The sequence below is a fragment of the Hirundo rustica genome, chromosome 14, assembly GCF_015227805.2.
Source record: "Hirundo rustica isolate bHirRus1 chromosome 14, bHirRus1.pri.v3, whole genome shotgun sequence".
NCBI classification, from domain to species: domain Eukaryota; kingdom Metazoa; phylum Chordata; class Aves; order Passeriformes; family Hirundinidae; genus Hirundo; species Hirundo rustica.
Genome location: NC_053463.1, coordinates 10,695,387 through 10,716,655, shown reverse-complemented (window position 1 = coordinate 10,716,655; position 21,269 = coordinate 10,695,387). Strand labels below are relative to the sequence as shown.

The 21,269-nt window shown below is 42.9% G+C and overlaps 1 protein-coding gene across 6 annotated transcripts in view; it reads left to right on the top strand.

Moving 5' to 3' along the window:
- The window catches only part of P4HA2 (prolyl 4-hydroxylase subunit alpha 2), a 33,550-nt gene that overhangs the window by 10,577 nt on the left and 1,704 nt on the right, over window positions 1-21,269 (top strand). For 3 of the 6 annotated variants that reach the window (XM_040078303.2, XM_040078305.2, XM_040078304.2), the window contains exons 6-14: window positions 1,070-1,207; window positions 2,058-2,297; window positions 3,939-4,153; window positions 4,916-5,092; window positions 15,062-15,132; window positions 15,365-15,464; window positions 16,428-16,481; window positions 18,981-19,046; window positions 21,167-21,235. In XM_040078303.2, the coding sequence (XP_039934237.1) occupies window positions 1,070-1,207; window positions 2,058-2,297; window positions 3,939-4,153; window positions 4,916-5,092; window positions 15,062-15,132; window positions 15,365-15,464; window positions 16,428-16,481; window positions 18,981-19,046; window positions 21,167-21,235 (1,130 nt within the window). Of the gene's footprint in view, window positions 1-1,069; window positions 1,208-2,057; window positions 2,298-3,938; window positions 4,154-4,915; window positions 5,093-15,061; window positions 15,133-15,364; window positions 15,465-16,427; window positions 16,482-18,852; window positions 18,913-18,980; window positions 19,047-21,166; window positions 21,236-21,269 lie in introns of all 6 variants that reach the window. The other 3 variants (XM_040078309.2, XM_040078306.2, XM_040078308.2) reach the window with 3 other exon arrangements.

Here is a 21,269-nt window from a genome sequence, read left to right as displayed (position 1 = left end):
GAGTCCCATATTGAACTGGTGGAGAAATCTGTATCAGCCCCAGCATCAGAGTTGGCAGATGCTATGATCTGTCAAAACCAGGGTAGTACCTGGTTGCATCTCTAAACCTATCCTCCTGAATCAAATGCTTCCAGTCCTAGTCCTTGGGTTTGCATTATTTTGTCAAGTGTATGCCTGAATTTGCTTGCATACCTTTTTCAAGTAGAGGTTTATTTTTACTGGACTCTTGTAAAGTGAGAAAGAGTGGTTATGTTTTTCAGAACACCATATGTTTTCCCTTTCTACTCTGCATATGCTAAAGTTTAGGTACTTGAAAGTTTTTTCCAGACCAGGCTTTTATTGCCTTTTGGAATAGTTATCCTAAATGGAAATAAAATACTCAAGTCTATTGAATATGTCTGTCACTAATTCTTTTTCTAAAGCCTTCTTTTTCCAGTTTGGCTTGCTGTATGACTGGAAATGGTTGGGCTGTTTACTTTTAGTTGATGGCTTCCTCTTCTGCCCAACCAACCTGCTGTGCAACCCTGATATGTTTGCCTAGTGCATTTAGTTTTATTTCTGAATAGCACCTGATTTTACTTGTCAGTTTACTTGAGGTTTAACTCTCCCTGAGTAAGTCCCTGTGCTAGTGAGGGGATCCTGGATCAGGGTCTCTGTCCCTGGAACTTGGAAAGCTTTTATGGCTTTAGAGGTTGAAATACAGAGTTGGAGATCATTGGCCAGTATTATAACCAAAAATGAGTTGTCTCTGTGGGTGTTGCAGGAGATCTCATGAAAGAGATGTTATAGGAAAATGAAGACTCTTAGACTCACATTGTACATCAGTAATTGTGTGGCACAAGAAAATTGAGGAGTCTAGCTATTTATCCTTTATTTTTCACTCATGAGCCATATTTCTTGAAAGGGACAGAAAACAATGTGTTTATAACTTTTGAGCCTAATAAGAGGCTTTAAATCTGATTTGAAAACTCAATTCTCAAGCCAGAGCAGATGTTTCCTCTTCTGTGTCAATCTCATGCTGATATTTATTCAAGCTCTGGAAGTAACATCTTTCTTTTCTACTGCAAAGGCTTTATTGCAAATCTTACAATCCAGCGTCAGTTTTTTCCAACTGAAGAAGATGAGACTGGAGCAGCGAAGGCTCTGATGCGCCTGCAGGACACCTATAAACTGGATCCTGAAACCCTCTCTCGAGGGAACTTGCCAGGTGAGTGCCCCAAGGTCTCCTCAGCTTTAATAGGAAGGAAGTGCTAACATTCTCAAACTCTCTCCAAGAGTCCTTTATGAAATGAGGATTAACTGGTCTTGCCACGGAGATGTTTCAGGAAATTTCGAGAGCTACTGGGACGTCTGATTATTAGCTGAGTCCTGCTGAATGTTGCTGCTGCTTATGAGACACCTACTGAAGCAGGTTATGGTTTTACTAACTAAATAGGTGTTTACAAACTAAATAGGCTTTGTTGGTGTGTGGGTAGATGAGCTGACACAATGTTTTTGGCTATTATAGGAATTAATAGCCATTAATAATTAAATAAATTTTAAATCTTATCTGTGCGTCTTCTGAGCTGAAGCAACTGGAAATCAGTGCAGTCACACTCAACTGGACACCCAGTTTGTTTCAATAAACATCAGCTTGCTTATGCACAAATACAGATTTATGGTAAAGAGAAACAATCTGGCTGTGCTTGTAGCAGGCATGTAGTCAGGCTTCTCTGATCATCTAACAGTGCTAATCTGTAGGTTAGGTGAAATCTGTTAAGATGTTAGTCTGCTCTCCCCTTGTCTTCAACAGAAAACACAATTGCTTACCACTGTAATTTGTTAAACTTCTTTTTTTTCAAATGAATGAATTAGAATAAAATTGAGATGGAGTTTACTTTTTAATTCTGATGGTGATGACTTTAGTACGGAACTTGAAATATTGTCAAAGGATTGTTTCTTAGAAACATTTTTGGATGATAAAAGTGTGTATTTACAGATACTTCTCAATGTGTCCTATGTATTTAAGGGAGAGGTGCTTCTGTGTGGATTGCTGAAAGCTATGTTTTTGTTTTTAGGAACAAAATATAGATCCTCCCTGACAGTTGGTGACTGCTTTGGCATGGGGAAGACAGCCTACAACGATGGGGACTATTATCACACTGTGCTCTGGATGGAGCAGGCCTTAAAACAGCATGATGAGGGGGAGGATACAACAGTCAGCAAAGTAGAGATCCTAGATTATCTCAGCTATGCTGTTTTCCAGTTTGGGGATTTGCACAGAGCCATGGAGCTCACCAGACGTCTGATATCCCTTGGTAAGAACAAAGACCACGTTATTTTAGCTGGGGACTGTTGCCAGCAGCAGAGTCAGAAGAGTTGTGGCCCATCCACATTGGCCTGACTAGAAAGGATATCCTGACAGATGACCTAAAATAAATGTGGATCCTGGAAAAAAGTCTATTGATACATGGAGTATCTTTAACAAGCTGTCTTATGGTCCATCCGTGCTGTTGTTACCCATGGCCCCAGTGGGTCACGCACTGTGCTTTGCTGCAGTGTATTGAGGTGCTGTGTTTGACAGTGGTTAAAGCCTTGCTTGTCTCAGGTGGACGTCAAGGCAACCACGGATGTAGGCAGTGCTGAACCTTCTGTAAAGTCCTACTGACCTTACATATGCCTCTTTATTCCTCAGTGAAGTACTCATGGATGCTGGAATACTTTGCCTGAGATCTTACAGTATTTATTTCTGAATATTCAGAACAAACTGAGTTTCTAAAAACCTCCTTTTATTTCTATACTGTTTCTAGCTTTTCCTTGAGTAAGCAAATAAACATCCTATCCAGCTTTGCCTACTTCCTGCATTGAAAAGGTCTGTCCTCCTCATTTACAGCTAACATTACCCATGTTAGGTATTAGATGGGTTTTTTAATGAGCTGTGGTTCTTAGTTTAGATATTAGCAGCATCCTGAGAGTGGGTGAAACCTTCATATTGAAAAATATTTATTAGTCTGATTTCCACAGACTTAAAATTGTAAATTAAAAAGTATGATATGAATCTGTATTGAGTCTAGCTCCCTCTGCAGGGAGTTTAGCATTGATAACAGAATGCAGATCCTTATCAGCAGCAAACAGTGGAGCACACTTTGCAGTCCTCTCTGAAAGCAGCAGCTTCCTCTGCTCTGGGCTCAGCTTCCCTGTCTGGACATTATTACGCTGTGCTCTGAGTGGTGACTGGAGTGAGCTTTGGGGTTGGTTCCAGTAAAGCTGGGAAGGCCAGGAGGGAAAGAATCTGTTGTAGGTAGTAGCATCCAGAAACACAGATGAACAAGGAATTGTTCCTTCTTAGTTCCATGGGGTAAAGGTCTATTGATGATGTTATTGATTCATACCAACATCATTAATAAATCACTAATATGTCCAAAGATGCTGGTGATCCAGGCTCCTTCCCATATAACCATGTTAAAGCTACAGATGGATGCTGTAGGTGGGCTCAGAGCTCCCCAACCTGAGAGAAGCCTTTGGGGCTAAAGACTGTGGCTGGACTCCACCACAGTCCTCGGTTAAAGTGTGCTTGTGCAGTGTGGGTGAGGAGCGTGGTGGAAAGGAGGGGTACAGCCAGCAGGCTGCCTTGGTCTCTGCTCGTGAGCTCTGGTCATCTGCTTATCTTGGGTCAGAAAGAAAAGGAGAAATGTGAAGAACAAAGAACTTTTATTCTTTTTCTTGGAATACAAAGTTTTATGATGGGTTCTTCCAGAAAGGATTCTTTTGTATCTTATGTGCACCTCTCCTTTGTGAAGACAAACTTCCCAGTGTTGATTTCCAATGCAGACTGAGGCCAATGCCTTTGTTTGCCTGATAATGCTTTAGGAAGGGAAGAATTGTTGCTATCTTGATTCAGGAACTTGTTTGTACCAACAGTTACAAAAATCACTGTTTGTCTTTTTCTCCCAATCAAGACAGCACTCATGAGAGAGCAGGCAGTAATCTGAGGTACTTTGAGAAGCTTCTGGAGAAGGAAAGAGAGGAGAAGAAGGAGAAAGAAAATTCAGTAAACAAGACTGTGACAACCACAGAAGCCGTGGTGCAAAGTGGAGCCTATGAGAGGCCTCTTGACTACTTGCCAGAGCGTGATATCTATGAGGCTCTTTGCAGAGGTGAAGGGGTGAAAATGGTAAGAGACAAGAATTTCCTGACTATGCTGCCTTTGCATAAGGGTGGTCAAGTTTGATGGGACATGTCATGTTTTCCCTTCTGTGAAGCTCTTTAAGAAGAATTTAAGTTTGGTTCTGTACTGGCTGAGATTTGTACCTTGTATCTTGGCTTCCCAATCTTCAGCTGTTACACACAAACGTCTCTGACCTGTACCGCTTAAGGGCTGTTGAGAATTGATTCTCCTCAGTCTGTCTATTCAGCTTTTTCAAAGTCAGCTGTACAGATACAAAAAGCGACTTTTTTCCCCCTGAGAGCTGATTATGCTTTACCACACTCAGGGAATCACATTATTCCTTCCCTTTTGCACTTCAGACATGTTCTTCTGGAGTCACTGTTTTGACCAAGTGGTTCCCAGTACCTCTCAAACATGGCTTCGATTCTTAGTCCAGGGGAGAAAAAAAAATTTCATCTGTATAGTCTTATTATAAGAACTAGGTTTTTTTACAGCTTGCTGCTTGTGTAGTTCTTAATCTGTAGCCTATTATGATTTAATTCCCCTAAAGGCTAGTGTTTCAGATGCTGCTCAGTGGTATTTGGAACAGGATATCTTGGTTTTAATTGCAGTAAATTGCAGAATCACTCTTGTTTGCCTCTTGTATCTTCTGGTCACCTGATGGCTTTTACAATGTGTGTGGAATGAAGCTCATCTTCTTGTCTTGCCTGTTTGAAGTTCAAGAAAAGTGTTTGAGCAAGCAATGCTTTGTTTGGCATTTTGTTTCAGACACCTCGAAGACAAAAAAGGCTGTTTTGTAGGTACCATGATGGAAACAGAAACCCTCATCTGCTCATAGCTCCCTTTAAAGAGGAGGATGAATGGGACAGTCCTCATATTGTGCGGTACTATGATGTCATGTCTGATGAAGAAATTGAGAAAATTAAACAGCTAGCTAAGCCAAGGGTAAGTTTCCCTTTTTCCATCTCACTAATGACTGCTAATTCCATACTTCAGTCTCTATTAGCAAGGACTAGGCAAAGGATTTGAAAGATCTGGTTTCATACTGCAGATGATACACTGCAGCTGTGAGCCTAAAGGGAGCAATTTTGAAACTGCCTGGTGATGTAGGACCATAAAACCCAGGCTCCCAAAGGTATTTATGCATTGTTGCACTGAATTATGCAAAGTTCTCAGTAAATGGTTGTGCTGGCTTGAAGGCAAAACCAGCGAGAGACTCCAAGTCAGAAAAAAACAATTTAATAGGAGAGGAAAAAAAAGTAAAATAAAATAAAACACATGCAATGGTACAAAAGATCACTGACAGAGTCAGAATACAACCTGAAACCGTGGTGGTGGCAGTCCAGATGAAGTGGTCTTGTTGAAGCAGTGTTCTTGCAGAAAGGTCTGGTAGCTCTTGTCCTCTGGGAATCCAGTGGGTAAGGCTGCCTGTGCTGTCCCAAGGCCCCGATTATATCCAGGTGGGAATGCTTGGCTCCTCCCCCTGGGCGGAGCATCTCACAATGGACTGATATCATTTTATCAGTTTTGCAATGGGTCCTTGATTGCCTATTAAACAGAGATAGCTCCTGGGGAGAGTTATCTATGAGTCATGCAGAACGGTATTGATGGGCCATTAACAGAAGATAGTCTGGAGGGAGGGGGCACGGGAAACAGTGGTGCACAACAACATTTCATGTAGATGGTGATAGAATACATACTTTGGGCACATTTTACATTGTAACCTAGGACATAATCCACCCCTTATTCTATGACCATCTACATTATACCTAAATTAATACATTCTTACAGCTAGATAGATAAATATACACATATACAGAATGAAACCCTACACTCAGTTCTCACTTAAAATTAGGTCTCCCTGTGGTACACAACGGGTTTCCCCATCTTTCTGCATTACCCACCAAGTGGAACCAGGTCCTTGAGCAAAAACAATCCCACGGATGGGTCTGCCTTTGCTTGATGTGGGATTAATCCAAACAGTTTTTCCTAAGATGCCTTTCATGTGTACCACAGGGACTTTATCTCCATCCACTGTGTGCAAGGGTTCAGACTGGGCAGGACCAGCTCGATTGATTGACCCTCGAGTGTTGACCATCCAGGTGGCCTTTGCTAAGTTCAGTTCCCAGTTTTTGAAAGTCCCCCCACCGAGCGCCTTCAGGGTAGTCTTAAGTAACCCATTGCACCGTTCAACTTTCCCGGCAGCTGGTGCATGATAAGGGATGTGATATATCCATTCAATGCCATGTTCTCTAGCCCAGGTGTTTATAAGGCCGTTCTTGAAATGGGTCCCATTGTCTGACTCGATTCTCTCAGGAGTGCCATGTCTCCACAAGACCTGCTTTTCAAGGCCTAAGATAGTATTCCGAGCAGTAGCATGAGGCACAGGGTAGGTCTCCAACCATCCAGTGGTGGCTTCCACCATAGTTAGCACATAGCGCTTGCCTTGGCGGGTTTGGGGAAGGGTGATGTAGTCAATCTGCCAGGCCTCCCCATACCTGTACTTCAACCATCGTCCACCGTACCACAGAGGCTTTACCCGCTTGGCCTGTTTGATTGCAGCGCAGGTCTCACAGTTGTGGATGACCTGTGAGATGTTGTCCATAGTAAGGTCCACCCCTCGGTCACGGGCCCATCGGTATGTTGCATCTCTCCCCTGATGACCAGACGCATCATGGGCCCAACGGGCTAAGAATACTTCTCCCTTGTGTTGCCAGTCTAGATCCACCTGTGATACTTTCACCTTGGCGGCTTTGTCCACCTGCTCGTTGTTGTGATGCTCTTCATTAGCCCGACTCTTGGACACATGTGCGTCCACGTGTCGAACCTTAACGGTCAGCTTCTCTACTCGGGCGGCGATGTCTTGCCAAATCTCAGCAGCCCAGATGGGTTTCCCTCTGCGCTGCCAATTGGCCTTTTTCCAGCGGTTCAGCCATCCCCACAGAGCATTAGCTACCATCCACGAGTCGGTGTAGAGATAGAGTCTTGGCCACTTCTCTCGTTCGGCAATATCTAAAGCTAGCTGGATAGCTTTAAGTTCTGCAATTTGACTTGATCCACCTTGTCCTTCAGTAGCTTGTGCAACTCGTCGTGTGGGGCTCCATACTGCAGCCTTCCATTTCCGGTTAGCGCCTACAATTCGACAGGAACCGTCAGTGAAAAGGGCATATTGTCTTTCAGTCTCCGGTAGCTCGTTATACGGTGGGGCTTCCTCGGCACGTGTCACTTGTTCTTCCTCTTCTTCAAAAGATAATCCAAAAGTCTCACCTTCAGGCCAGTTAGTTATAATTTCTAGAATCCCAGGGCGATTCGGGTTTCCAATACGGGCGCGCTGTGTGATGAGGGCAATCCATTTGCTCCATGTGGTGTCAGTGGCATGATGCGTGGAAGGAACCTTTCCCTTGAACATCCATCCCAGCACTGGTAGTCGAGGTGCTAAAAGCAGCTGCGTTTCAGTGCCAATTACTTCTGAGGCAGCTTGAAGTCCTTCATAGGCGGCTAAGATTTCCTTCTCTGTGGGAGTGTAGTTGGCTTCAGATCCTCTGTAGTTTCGGCTCCAGAATCCCAGTGGTCGGCCCCGAGTCTCCCCAGGCACCTTCTGCCAAAGACTCCAGGACAGGCCATTGTTCCCGGCTGCTGAGTAGAGCACGTTCTTCACCTCTGGTCCCGTCCTCACTGGGCCAAGGGCTACCGCATGAGCGATCTCCTGCTTGATCTGGGCAAAGGCTTGCTGCTGTTCAGGGCCCCAGTGGAAATCGTTCTTCTTGCGGGTGACCAGGTAGAGAGGGCTCACAATCTGGCTGTACTCAGGAATGTGCATCCTCCAGAAACCTATGGCGCCTAGGAAAGCTTGTGTCTCCTTCTTGCTGGTCGGTGGGGACATGGCGATGATCTTATTGATGACCTCAGTGGGAATCTGCCGCCGTCCATCTTGCCACTTTACTCCCAGGAACTGGATTTCTTGGGCCGGTCCCTTCACTTTACTTCGCTTAATGGCAAAACCAGCTTTCAGCAGAATCTGGATGATCTTTTCTCCTTTCTCAAAGACTTCCCCTGCTGTGTTCCCCCATACAATGATGTCATCAATGTACTGTAAATGTTCAGGAGCCTCACCTTTTTCCAGTGCAGTCTGGATCAGTCCATGGCAGATGGTGGGGCTGTGTTTCCACCCCTGGGGCAGTCGGTTCCAGGTGTACTGTACGCCCTTCCAGGTGAAGGCAAACTGGGCCCTGCACTCTGCTGCCAAAGGAATGGAGAAGAAGGCATTGGCAATATCAATGGTCGCATACCACTTTGCTGCCTTGGACTCTAGCTCGTACTGAAGCTCCAACATGTCTGGCACAGCAGCACTTAGTGGTGGGGTGACTTCATTCAGAGCACGGTAATCCACAGTCAGTCTCCATTCTCCACTGGACTTACGCACTGGCCATATAGGGCTGTTGAAAGGTGAACGAGCCTTGCTGACCACCCCTTGGCTCTCCAGTTTCCGAATCATCTCATGGATAGGAGTCACAGAGTCTCTGTCGGTGCGGTATTGCCGTCGGTGTACTGTTGTTGTGGCGATTGGTACCTGTTGTTCTTCAACTCTTAGTAGTCCCACAGCACAGGAGTCATCTGAGAGACCAGGCAAGGTACTCAGTTGTCTGATGTCTTCTGTCTCTACAGCAGCTATCCCAAAAGCCCAGCGATATCCTTTGGATCTTTGAAGTATCCATTTCTGAGGTAGTCTATGCCAAGGATGCATGGGGCCTCTGGGCCAGTCACGATGGGGTGTTTTTGCCATCCATTCCCGGTTAAACTCACTTCGGCCTCCAATACAGTCAGCTGCTGGGACCCTCCTGTCACTCCAGAAATAGAAATGGATTCTGTTCCTACATACCTTGATGGCATCAGGGTACATTGGGCACCAGTGTCAACCAAAGCCGTATATTTTTGTGGGTCAGATGTGCCAGGCCATCGGATCCACACAGTCCAATAGATCCGATTGTCCCTTTCCTCTACCTGGCTAGAGGCAGGGCCCCCCTATTCCTGGTCATGGTACACGTTGCTTTCTTCCTGTAAATATGTTCCTGAGGTCCCTTCAAGTGGATCAGTCATATCATTCTTCTTATACTGTCTGGGGTTCTGTGCCTTTGAGACTGGAGCAGTGTTGGCTCTAGATGAGCTCTTCGTGGTAGGTGTCTCTCTCTTCAGTTCACGTACCCGGGCTGCTAAGGAGGAGGTGGGTTTTCCATCCCAATTCCTCATGTCTTCTCCATGTTCCCGAAGAAAAGACCAGAGGTTACCCCGTGGAGTGTATCCTCTCTCCCTGGCTGGTGGGTACCTGCTCCTAATGGCAGAGACTCTTGTTGGTTCTGGCGAGATGTGGTAAATTTCTTCCTTAAGTTCCTTTTTTAGTTTCTGATGGCCCTCTTCAATCAAGCTCCGGACTTGCTCAGCTAGTCTTGTTTCCACGGATGAGACATGGGTACGAAATGGGGCGGTGACAGTATCCTCGTAAATTCTTAGTTTATTGACCAAGACGCCCACCTTGTCCTCACCTTCCCTCCATTGCAGCGTTGCCAGGTAACGGGAGTACATCTCTGGTCCAAGCCGTGCAAATCTCAACCACATCTGCGATGTGCACTGGACATCATCTGGGCTTTTAGGAAATCTCTCGTCTTCTGAGAAAATGATCTCCAGCACAGCCAATTCCCTCAGGCATCGGGTACCTTGTTCCATTGTGCTCCACTTTCCTTGGTGCACCTGGAGGTCTTCTTTACAAAGGTATCTGTCCCTCACACTTGTTAGCAGTCGCCGCCAGAGGCTGAGAGTTTGTTGGGTTCTCCCGATCCCCTGGTCAATGACCACATCCCGAGACAGCGATCCCAGTTGCCTGGCCTCACTTCCATCCAGAATGGTGTCATTGGCTGCAGCGTCCCAGATGCGGAGCAGCCAGGTTAGGATGGACTCGTTTGTCTGGCGGGTGAATTCCCTCCGCAGGTCACGCAGTTCACCCAGGGATAGAGAGCGGGTGATGATCTCTGGCTCTGTCTCTTCTGCTGGGTGCGAAGGTCCTGCCACATCCTCATCAGTCATTATGCGGACTGATTTGCTCTTTGATTTCTTCTTCTGAACAGGGGCAACTGCCACTGGTTTAGGTTGTTCTGCTTCGGTGACAGTTTGTGTGGAGATGCTGATGGCACTTTTGGTTTCTTTCTCCTCTGTGACAGCTTGTGTAGACACTGACACTGTTGCTTTGTTTTTGGTTCCTTTCTCCTCTGTGATGGTCTGAGTAGATGCAGAAACTGTTGTTTTGTTTTTGGTTCCTTTCTCTTCTGTGATGGTCTGAGTAGATGCAGAAACTGTTGCCCTGTTTTTGGTTCTTTTCTCTTCTGTGACAGTCTGCATAGATGCGGTTCCTGTTTCCTCTACGACAGTTTGTGTAGACACGGATGCCGTTGTTTTGCATTTGTTTCTTTTTCCCTCCTCCTCAAGGAGACGCTGCACCACCCCATGTAGTGTTTGATTTCTAAACATGGTGCAGGCCGTGCAGAGAAGGCAAAGCAGAACTAACAACAATATTATGCTGTCCTTGGCACCTAGAGAGAACTCAATACTTTTGAAAACTGCTGTGCCATACCTAAAAGACTGGAAAAAATCATTCTTTACCCCTCCCCACAGGGGCTGGGTGCGATTATTGAGAGCCCAGATGTAGCATTCTGGACCAGGACAAGAACACAAAATAGAGTATATATTCCGAATGATGCTCATTGCCTCAGAGGTTATCATACAATAAACATAATAGACCAATACAGCAATTCTGGTACCATACCCTGGTCTACACATGAGCATTAAGACCGGCAAATACTGCCCCATGTGTGGGAAAATGTAGAGAGCTAGGTATAAGATATATGAAAGCATGTTGAGCATCATAGCGGACAGCTGTTTCTTTTTTCCTCACTACAAAATTGTAATTCTGACTTTTCTCAGTACCTCCTGCCCCACGTTGGGCGCCAAAATATATGTGCTGGCTTGAAGGCAAAACCAGCGAGAGACTCCAAGTCAGAAAAAAACAATTTAATAGGAGAGGAAAAAAAAGTAAAATAAAATAAAACACATGCAATGGTACAAAAGATCACTGACAGAGTCAGAATACAACCTGAAACCGTGGTGGTGGCAGTCCAGATGAAGTGGTCTTGTTGAAGCAGTGTTCTTGCAGAAAGGTCTGGTAGCTCTTGTCCTCTGGGAATCCAGTGGGTAAGGCTGCCTGTGCTGTCCCAAGGCCCCGATTATATCCAGGTGGGAATGCTTGGCTCCTCCCCCTGGGCGGAGCATCTCACAATGGACTGATATCATTTTATCAGTTTTGCAATGGGTCCTTGATTGCCTATTAAACAGAGATAGCTCCTGGGGAGAGTTATCTATGAGTCATGCAGAACGGTATTGATGGGCCATTAACAGAAGATAGTCTGGAGGGAGGGGGCACGGGAAACAGTGGTGCACAACAACATTTCATGTAGATGGTGATAGAATACATACTTTGGGCACATTTTACATTGTAACCTAGGACAATGGTTTAGAAATGGCTTTAAGAAATTAGAGATTAGACTTGAAAAGATAAATGGCTGACTTAAAATGATAGGAGTAGGTGTGCAATATGCCTTAAGTCTGCCTTTTGAACTGGAGCCAAGCTTAAATGAAATTTAAAAAGCCCAAGTCTCAACAGAATTTGAAACAAAAAAAGTGTAAGTTGTGCTAGAATAATACCTAGAGGTTTGAGGTTGGTGGGGTTTTTTTTGTTTGTTTGTGTATCCTAGAAACCACTGCTTCTGTTCTAAACCATAGATGTTCCCTGTTACTCGTGGTGTGAGTTCTGGTGACTCTGTACACAATAAAAAAAAGCAGCTACCTCCTGCAAAGCTAGTAATTATCTGTTTTTTCTGGAGGTGGAATTTCCTGCCTAACTGCCACCTTTCTGGCAAAAAGTAGTATGGCAGTGTGATAGTAGTAGATGCCCCCTTAGTTTTTCTGTCAGGTCTGAGCAGAATGTAAAACTGAACGAATATTTAATTATAGAGGAGTGCTTCATTTTAGCACTCTTCAGGCTACTGCTATGAAATATGGTACTAAAATTCCAGTGAAGATTGACCCTTCTGTGAGTATTTCTAAATGTAAGCATAAATAGTTAGAAACAGATTGAGAAATTGATGCTTCCCAAGATCATTAATAATTTGGGTTGTTTGTGAACCTGGTCTTCTCTGACTACCAGACAGCTATGGAAGTGTTGGCTGAACATTCCTGTCTCAGTGAGGATTCTCACTTCCTTAAACAGAAAAAATTTCCTATTACATCATAGTAGAAAACTTCAAGAGCTTCAGATAAAATGGAAGCATTCACATAGAGCATATCAGTTAATCTATTTTATCAAATAAAAGCACTGTCTAAAGACAGCTACTTTTTTGGTTTTTCCTTTTTATTCAAAGTTTATATTTATTCAGAGTTTTTATTTATACTTTATTCAAGTCTTAATTCTTGGTCTCTGAATTTTGCTTATATTACTAATATTACTAATGTTAGAGGAATTTTTCGTGTAATCTATGTAGTGTAGAACTACAGTCAGTTGCTAGAAAAGTAGGTAAATATTACAGCCTTAAGACTCAGATGAAAATTGTCAATTTAAAAAAAGCAACTATTTTCTTACGAGTGTTTTTTTCTAAACCTATGTATAGCTCAGCTGCAGGTATAACTTTAATTTCTTCAGTACTACTGAAAGAATGGGAAATGCAAATCCTGTGATGAGATGGTTCTTAATAAATACAGCTTAGTTTTAGCCTGGAAATTTTAGTTGGTAATCATGGAAGCTTTTAGACAGAACTGGGAAGTGTTACTTTATTTGAGGGTCAGAAAGATGACCACTTTCTTTATTCTAAAATGCATTTGCAAGAAATTTTTACTTTTGAGTCCAAGCACCTCAACATTATCTGCAGTTTACACTTGCCAGTACGTTTTGTAGAGAAAGAACATCTGTATGTGATTGGGAGTAGCTGCAGTTGAATTGCTTTTTATGCTTGTTTTGCAAAATGCAATCACTGTTATTCAACTTCCAAAAAGTAGATCCAGCCTTTCAGGCAATCCATCAGATCTGGCTGGGGAAGGTCAAGAAAATTCTTAGCTCTATTGATATGAATAGGATTGAGGCAGGTCTGCCATCATAGTATGAGAACCATATTCCCAAAATTCTTAATGTTACCTGCAAGAATATGGCATGAAGAGGGGAGACAGGAGTATCTGAGCTCATGCTGCAGGGTTTCAGCAGTGCAGATTTTCAGAAGGAACTAAGAGGAATTTAGCTTGCTAAGCTAAATTATAGAGTATTATTTTATTTTAAATGAGTACTTATTTTATTATTAATAGACTCTGAAACAATCAGTGAAGCTTCTGAGCAATGAAGGGTGTTATGATGCTTTTTGAAAGCAAATGCATCTTACAGGGCAGATTTCTCCACCCTGAGAGAGGAAGCCTCACATCTATCAGTTTCTTGTACCAACTGAGATGTAGATTGTGTGTCTTAAATGGAGAAATGGAGCAGATAGGGAATAATGTCAAAGCAGTCAGGCTTATTTGAGTTCTGATTTATTTAGATCATATGCTAGGTGTAGAAATCAAGGAAGCATATAAAAGCTTGAAAATGGCAGCAGAATGAAAAGCTTGGGAAGCAAAATATATATCCCCAAAGCTATGCTTCACTGCACCAGTAAAGAACAGCATTCAGTCAGCCTGGCTCTTCTGTTACAGTTTGTACAGGCAAAATGTGGAACAAAATAACAGTGAGTCAGAATTACAGCAACAGCTGTGCCAAGAACTCTTGTATAGGGACAAGACAGCTGACATGGAGTATAAAGCTGGCTGGAGACTTTTTTGAGGAAAAATGAAGGAAATAATGACTGTGTTCTCTGAAGAAGATGCAAATAAAAAGGCTTTCTCTGACCTATAATTAGGTGGAAGAAAAGAGGTATGATTTAGAGAGTGTGTGGTTGGCAGGAGTTAAATTTAAATGTGGTCTGAGTTTACAGTCAAAGAAAGGAGTGTCCCAGTTCTTGTTCTCAGCTGCAAGAATGAAACCAAAGTGAGCTGGTGTATTGTTAGCAGTCATCTGTCACTCTGACACCACAGGAAACTTTATCAGTTTTGCCAAGTTCCATTTTTTTTTTTCCCTACAGGTCTGGTGATATGGTCTAAATGTGATGATACTCAGTATTTAAAATGTGTAGGTGTGCTGTGCTTTTTGCAGTTACCTTCATAATGTAATAACACCTCAAACTGTCTCAGAACTAGGTGTTCCAGGCTAGTTCTTTCAGCTGGAAAATTTGAGCATGGGAGTGTTGAATGTTGTCCTTGGGAGTTTTCTACCACTTGGTAGAAATGGGATTTGCTTGTCCCATCATTTGTAACTTGTTCTGTAGAAGTTTTCACTTGTTGTTTTACGTCTGGGAATGAGGTTGGGTTTTTAGTCCACATGAGGAGCAGTCTGATTAAATTCATGGACTATCCAATGGTTTTATCTTTGCCAGGAACTTGGACTTCATATGTTGTTAACTTTTGTTGTTGTTCCCTCTCGCTAATATTGACTCCAGCTGTTTAAAAAAAGTGCCTTCAAAACCTGTTCAGCAAGCAACTCATGGATTTAATCAATATATCATGGCTTGTGCAGTCCATCAGACTATTTTTCCAGGATCAAATGCAGGTGATGGATTGTACTTGTTTCTGCATGTGTTGTTTTAGCATGAAATCAGATCATGTTCTAGGTTGAAGCTCTTTCATCCAGTGAGATACTGAAGTTGGACAAATCAGGTGTTGCTTTTGGTAAGATGTAAGAAACTTTCTATCCTGTAGCTGATGTGTTTCTTCCCCCTTGGGATTTTTTTGGCACAGCTGGCACGAGCCACAGTACGTGATCCCAAAACCGGTGTCCTTACAGTGGCTAGCTACAGGGTATCCAAGAGGTAAGCAGGGAAAAGGGATGTGCTTCATGGTTTTTGTGTTTAACATCTGTTGTTTGCTACCTACTGTGTCTGAAAACTTGAACTGCTTTGCATATAACCGAAGCTTCCCCAAGAAATGCATGGAAAATGGCTCTTGTAGCCATCTGACAAAGGGCAGAAGAATCCTTCTGCCTTGGGAAATGGGATGTGCTGATTGGTCTTGTGAAATAACGTGTTGCTATCCTTCCCTTAGCTCATGGTTGGAAGAAGATGATGATCCTGTTGTGGCCAAGGTGAATCAGAGAATGCAGCAGATCACAGGCTTAACAGTGAAAACAGCTGAGCTCTTGCAGGTTGGTGCACTGGCTTCATCCTGGTGGAATTAGCTGCTGGTTAGGATGGTCTGGTGCAGATGGATATTTTCCTAGCGTGTGCCAGGCAGAAGAGGGTGGAGATATCAAAAAAATATAACGTCATGCAGGAATCTGAGATTTACCCATTTGTTCTGAGGGAGGTGCCTGCTGCTTATTTTTCAAATCTGCTGCTTATTTTTCAAGTCTGCAAAAGCTTACTCTCTGTCCTAGTTCAACATTTCTAAGACCCAGATATTTTTTTTGTAGTCCTGCTGTAGTCTCATATGAATTCATCTCTGGATGGCTGTTGGGGAGAAGAATGCCAGTAGTATAGCACTGCCAGAATAGCTGTAGGTTAGCCCATTCACCGTTTCTCTTCCTCTGTGCTCCTTGAATTCCTGTTTCAGAGCCAGATTGAAATACTCTTGATTACAGGCTATCTATAAAAACCAGGTAATTGTGTAGTGATCTGGGAGACACATTAAGTGCAGCCTCAAAGTAACTAAAGCATGTTATGTGATCATAAAGTAAGTGAAGAAATGCTATTAAGTTAATTTTCTGTGATCCTGGAGAGGCATTTGTATGTAGCAGATCATACATGAGTGGCACAGAGTCCTGTCCCCTATGCTGGATCCACAGGGAGCTGCACACGTTCATCTGCCTGTCCTTCAGAGGAAGGAAGCAAGAGTGTGGTGGGACTGTCACAGCTGGATGTTAAACAGGCTGTTGTAGTGATAAGCACAAACCCTCGAGCTACAGAAGGGAGAAAAGCACGCAAGTTGTTTCTTGCATGCGTACCTCAGTTCCGGCAATCTAAAAAGAAATTAAATGTACTATAGATAATAATCTTGCCACAAAGTGCTGTTTCTCAGAGCGTGCTTTGGATTTCTGAGAGCAAGTGCCATTCTGCAGCAGTCACTTGCAGTTCAATAGATATTTATGTGCTTCCTTTCCATGCTGTAGGTTGCCAACTACGGAATGGGAGGGCAGTATGAACCACACTTTGATTTTTCTAGGGTAAGATCACACTTGCAATTATTTCTTATTGGGGTGGGGAGGAGGGAACAGTTTGGTCCAAGAGAACTTTTGAAAGTGTTTTCTGTTCGAGTATTTAATATGTAGTCCTGTTGCATGGATGGATTATGAATTCTGAAAAGCCTTTGCACTGCCTTCTCTGATGCTGAAAGTTCAAGAGAATAATGAACAAATCTCCCTGCTTACCTTTGGGACCTTGATTCCTTACACAGTACAGAAGACACTAAAAGAGTCATGCAGCACTTGAATGTGCTCTTTGCATTGTTTTATTTGTACACTGAGGTCTGCATGCCCTGGGTTATGAGTCTGCCTTGTTCCATTAGGCCTCTGAGTTCAGTGATGTTGTCCAAACCCTGCTTTGCTGGGTGCTTTAAAGCATTTTGCAGCAGCTGGCTGAGGAGGAGATATCCTTCCACCTTCCTCTCGAAAAGCAAACATAATGGAAATCCTCATGGGTTGTCCAGCCCTTCTGGCAGACCCCTGAGAGTGGCTGCAGCACTCTGAGAAGCGTTCCCTGGGCTGGTGTTGAGGGCAGTGCTCCAGCCCAGGTGGAGGGACAGGTGGTGGTGCTGGGTCTTCATGAGGCACTAGAGGGCTCTGCCTGGCAAAGAACAGCTCTGGTTTGCGGTGGCAGAAAAGAAGAGATTCTTACTAATGACCTTAAAACGAGTTCATGGATGTGCTTAGTGTACTGAAGAGCTGTAGTGACTGGTAACTTCAAATGTAAAATCCATGTGATGCCTTGGTTTCTGTGGTATTTCAGTGGAATCTGGCATAATTCAGATTGTCACAGTGGTTTTACCTGGTAGGAGGGATTGCTGCAGCCAGAGTACACAACCCAATAATTGAGTGCAGAATTGAAGCCTCCCAACTTAGCACTGTTTAAAAAAGAAAAAAAATCTAAGTTTTAACACTATGGAAGCTTGTATTCGTTAGCTTTGGCCCATTTTGCAAATTTTCCTCTTAACATCAAGTCTGCTTAGTTTCCTGAGTTGAGCAAATGCTCTTAAATTATCTTCAAAGCCTTTGAACTCGAGGACCTCAGGCATCAAATTGGCCACTATGGACATTACTTTTGGATTAGGAGCTGGACCAGAGCTCCACTTGGAATATAACCTTGGCTGCAGTTGTCAGCTGAGGCAAGGCAGTTGCAGCGGTTGCCACAGTTTTGGTCTGGTCCTGCAGGCTCTCTGTGCATCACAGACTTTGTGTTGAAATACAGGTGCTGCTGTGTCTCCCCAGCTTCTGATCAGCCTTGAAGCTTCTTGTTCCCTTGCAGCTCTCAAATAGAGGCACTTCAGTATCTGCCTATTCCAACTTAGAGATTTTATTGGTTGTTCAAGTTAGTTTTTTGCTGTTGAAGTTGAGAAATTCACAGTTTTACCTGGGTTTCACAGCAGTGACAATAACCAGGGAATTCCCTGTATCTCACTGTTCTTTTGTTGGCTTTTTTGGATTGGATTTGCGTATGGACGTCTTGGGGCTTTTATAAACACATTTCAGGAAAGACCATTTGTTTATTAAAACATGCTTCAAGCAGATTGAACTATGACATCTTAGACACGGTTTCTGTGGTTTTCCTTGCTGTTTGTTTTTTTCAATACTGATTTATTTTCTCTAAATGTTGAACATTATTGCTTTTGTGTGTAAAAATGCACCTTGATGTCTCCTGACTGGAGTGACTTCCTGAGTATTAGCAATGTAAATAAATTTCTGATCTCATTTTTTTGAAGGCAAGAAAGACACTGTTATTCTAGATGTTCTTTCTGCTTCTACACTGGCACCAGTGTGATCTCAACTTCAACAAATGAAACTCAGTGTTTTTTACAGACTAAAGACAATTTGATCTTTTTGATGTGGTCTTTAGTCCTAGACAGGCAACCACCTGAAACTGCTCTATAGTTTTGTCTGCTATCAAAATATGCATTTGCTCTTCTCATGACAGTATTTCTTCGAGCTGCTACATTTACAAGAATCTGTGTTATCTAAAGCCCACTGAAGATTAGTTTTTTGTATTCGCATCAGTTGTTGACTTTGGATCAGTGCCCAGAACAATAATGGCCTGTTGTTGACCTTACTTGGCTAACATCTGTGCCACAGGCCCTGAAAGCATTGCTTCTATTCTCCCTTCAGAATTGTTCAGTGCAACTTCTCCCCGTCACATCCGAGTGCTCTGTGCATGCAGCTGTACACCCTAGCTGCAACTTTTGATGGCTTTAATGTTGCCCTGTATCAGCTGTCCCCTTCTATTCCAACTCTTTAAATTGGGCTTGAGGATCTCTGCAGAGCTGCACATGGGCAGCTCTGGTGAGAGCCTGGTTGGAACCCGGGTTAAAGTTGTTGTCTGTTGCAGCGACCCTTTGACAGCACACTCAAATCGGAAGGAAATAGGCTAGCGACGTTTCTTAACTATGTAAGTACCTCTGTCTGTCTGCTGTCTGGGAGCTTGAAATTTGCAGTTATTCTCATTTAATTTTATAGAAAGATGAGCCAGATGCTTTCAAGCGGTTAGGGACTGGAAATCGTGTGGCCACTTTTTTAAACTATGTAAGTATGATGATCCTTTATGCATTGAGTGTAACTTCAGCAGCATCTTTTTACAGCTTGTGCAGTCGGTCATTTGTAGAGATTTCCTGGCATCTGGCAGTAGGGATTTCATTATTCTTGCAAGCATCAGGTGCTGTCCCATCTGAACTGATAGAATGTGGGTGGTATTTAACCTCAGAGCAGAAAATTCGAATATAGGACCCATCTTCTCCTTTTGGCTACTCTGCTATGGAATCTTTTACTTAATTAGATTCCATGGGGGAAGAGGAGAGTTTGGCTTATTTCTCGGAGGGAAATACTCGGGGTACTCATGTGGTAAGCTTTGGGAGAACTTGACTATCAGCCACTTAATGTGAGATAGTCATATTTTTCCACCACTGTTCGACAGCACGTGATGTTGTGGTCTGTCATCCTCTTTCTCAGCTGTGTGGCAAAACCAGAGTTGCTCAGTTGCTCAGCACAGCTGCCACTTCCAACAAATAGAGGGAGGCAGAGCTGATAAACTTGGTGCAACTAGGTTACAAATGCAGATTGGAAAGATTCATTAGTTGCATGCATTATACAGCCCACAGACCATGTACACTGGAATCCTAAACACAGCTGCCACTGGGAATAATGGCCTTGTTTTCACAGTAGTCTTCTGACACTATTTCATCTATCACCCTATACCTACAATATCTTTAAGATCACCTTATCTTCTGTGTTTAAGATTTGAGTGATACAGCTTAAATATTTTGTCACCAAATTTGAAATTTGATGGCTGGTGTTGTATTTTGAGAGTGAAATGCAGCTCAAAACAGAACCAGAAACACTTTCAACTTAATATGGAGGGGAGGGATATAATCTTCAAAACAAGAATTGGAGGAAGATGAGTAGCTGTGAAATACTCTACTGTGAAAAGACTGAAAATTAAAATTGAGTCAGTCTTTAATTTGTTTGCTTCTCAGAATTTGGGATGAGTTTTGATTTAGAAGGAACAATACCCATCTTTTCTGCCAGTTGTACATGGTCAAAGGCAATTTGCCCTTGTTTGTCTGATGTAAAACACACAACACATCATACATGTGCCAACACCCTTACTAAAAAGAGTAGTTGTGTGGCTAAGACACGTATTAACTTGCAAGGCTGCATGCACACGCTTTCTAGTTGGAAGGGGCAAAAACCTGTTCAGCCGTGGCATCTGATGCCCTTTTGTTGTACCAATCAGGGGGACACCAGAGTGGTAAAAACATCTGCTGTAAACATAAATCCAAGTTACAATAGCGACTGTGGAGACTTGGGGAGTGTACTAATAGTCGTTTTTAAATATAGTGGGAGCTGGATCTGACTAATATTTCTTTTAATTAGAATCTGACCCAAAGCTTACTGAATTCAGTGGCAAGACATTCTTTTTTAATGAAAGCATTTCCAGGAACTGTAGTGGGTTTTGAGTTAAGTCTAGAATTTACAATAAATCCATTTTTACTGATGAATACAATAGGGTTAAATTCATTCCAGTGTAGTAGGGCTTAAGCTTAAAGATACATGGTTTTGTGTAGAGTCACGTAGCTGTAGCTGTTGAAGCTTGAGCTGCCTAGAGTGCTGAAAATTGTGTAAGACTGCTGGTGAACAGCATAGAAACAGTGTAGAAAGAGAGGCTTTCTAATAGTTTATGTAGTTTTTGAAGTGGTTGACCAAGATGCATAAACTAAATTATGAAAATGAGTTCCAAAGGCATGGTTTCAATTTATGAGGAAATATGTGGTTTAACAGACACTTGTTTTCCTAATTGGATGATAAAATGGAATGAAATTCTTGAAACCAGTGTAGTCTGAAGTCCTCTCTCTTGGTCTAGAGTATTATTGCAGGTACACAACTTCTAGTGGCTATTTGAAGTGGAGGATACATAATCTAGAGAATATATATCTAGATATATATCATCTGGACAAAAGCTTTCAGCTGAAATAAAATCCTTCAACAGCAGGTACTGCTTCTGTAGTTTGTGCTGGTTGAAGTGTATCCTTCTCATCAGTGCCACTTGAAGAGGTGCAAGTGGATATCTCAGGCCTTAGGACACCTTAGCTTGTGGGACTGTATGAAAAGCCTTCTAAATGTACAGTTTGTGGACTTTATTTTCTCAGATGAGTGATGTAGAAGCTGGAGGAGCTACAGTTTTCCCAGATTTTGGGGCAGCAATATGGCCCAAGAAGGTAAAGTCTGTTTATACCTTTGGGTTTATTCCTT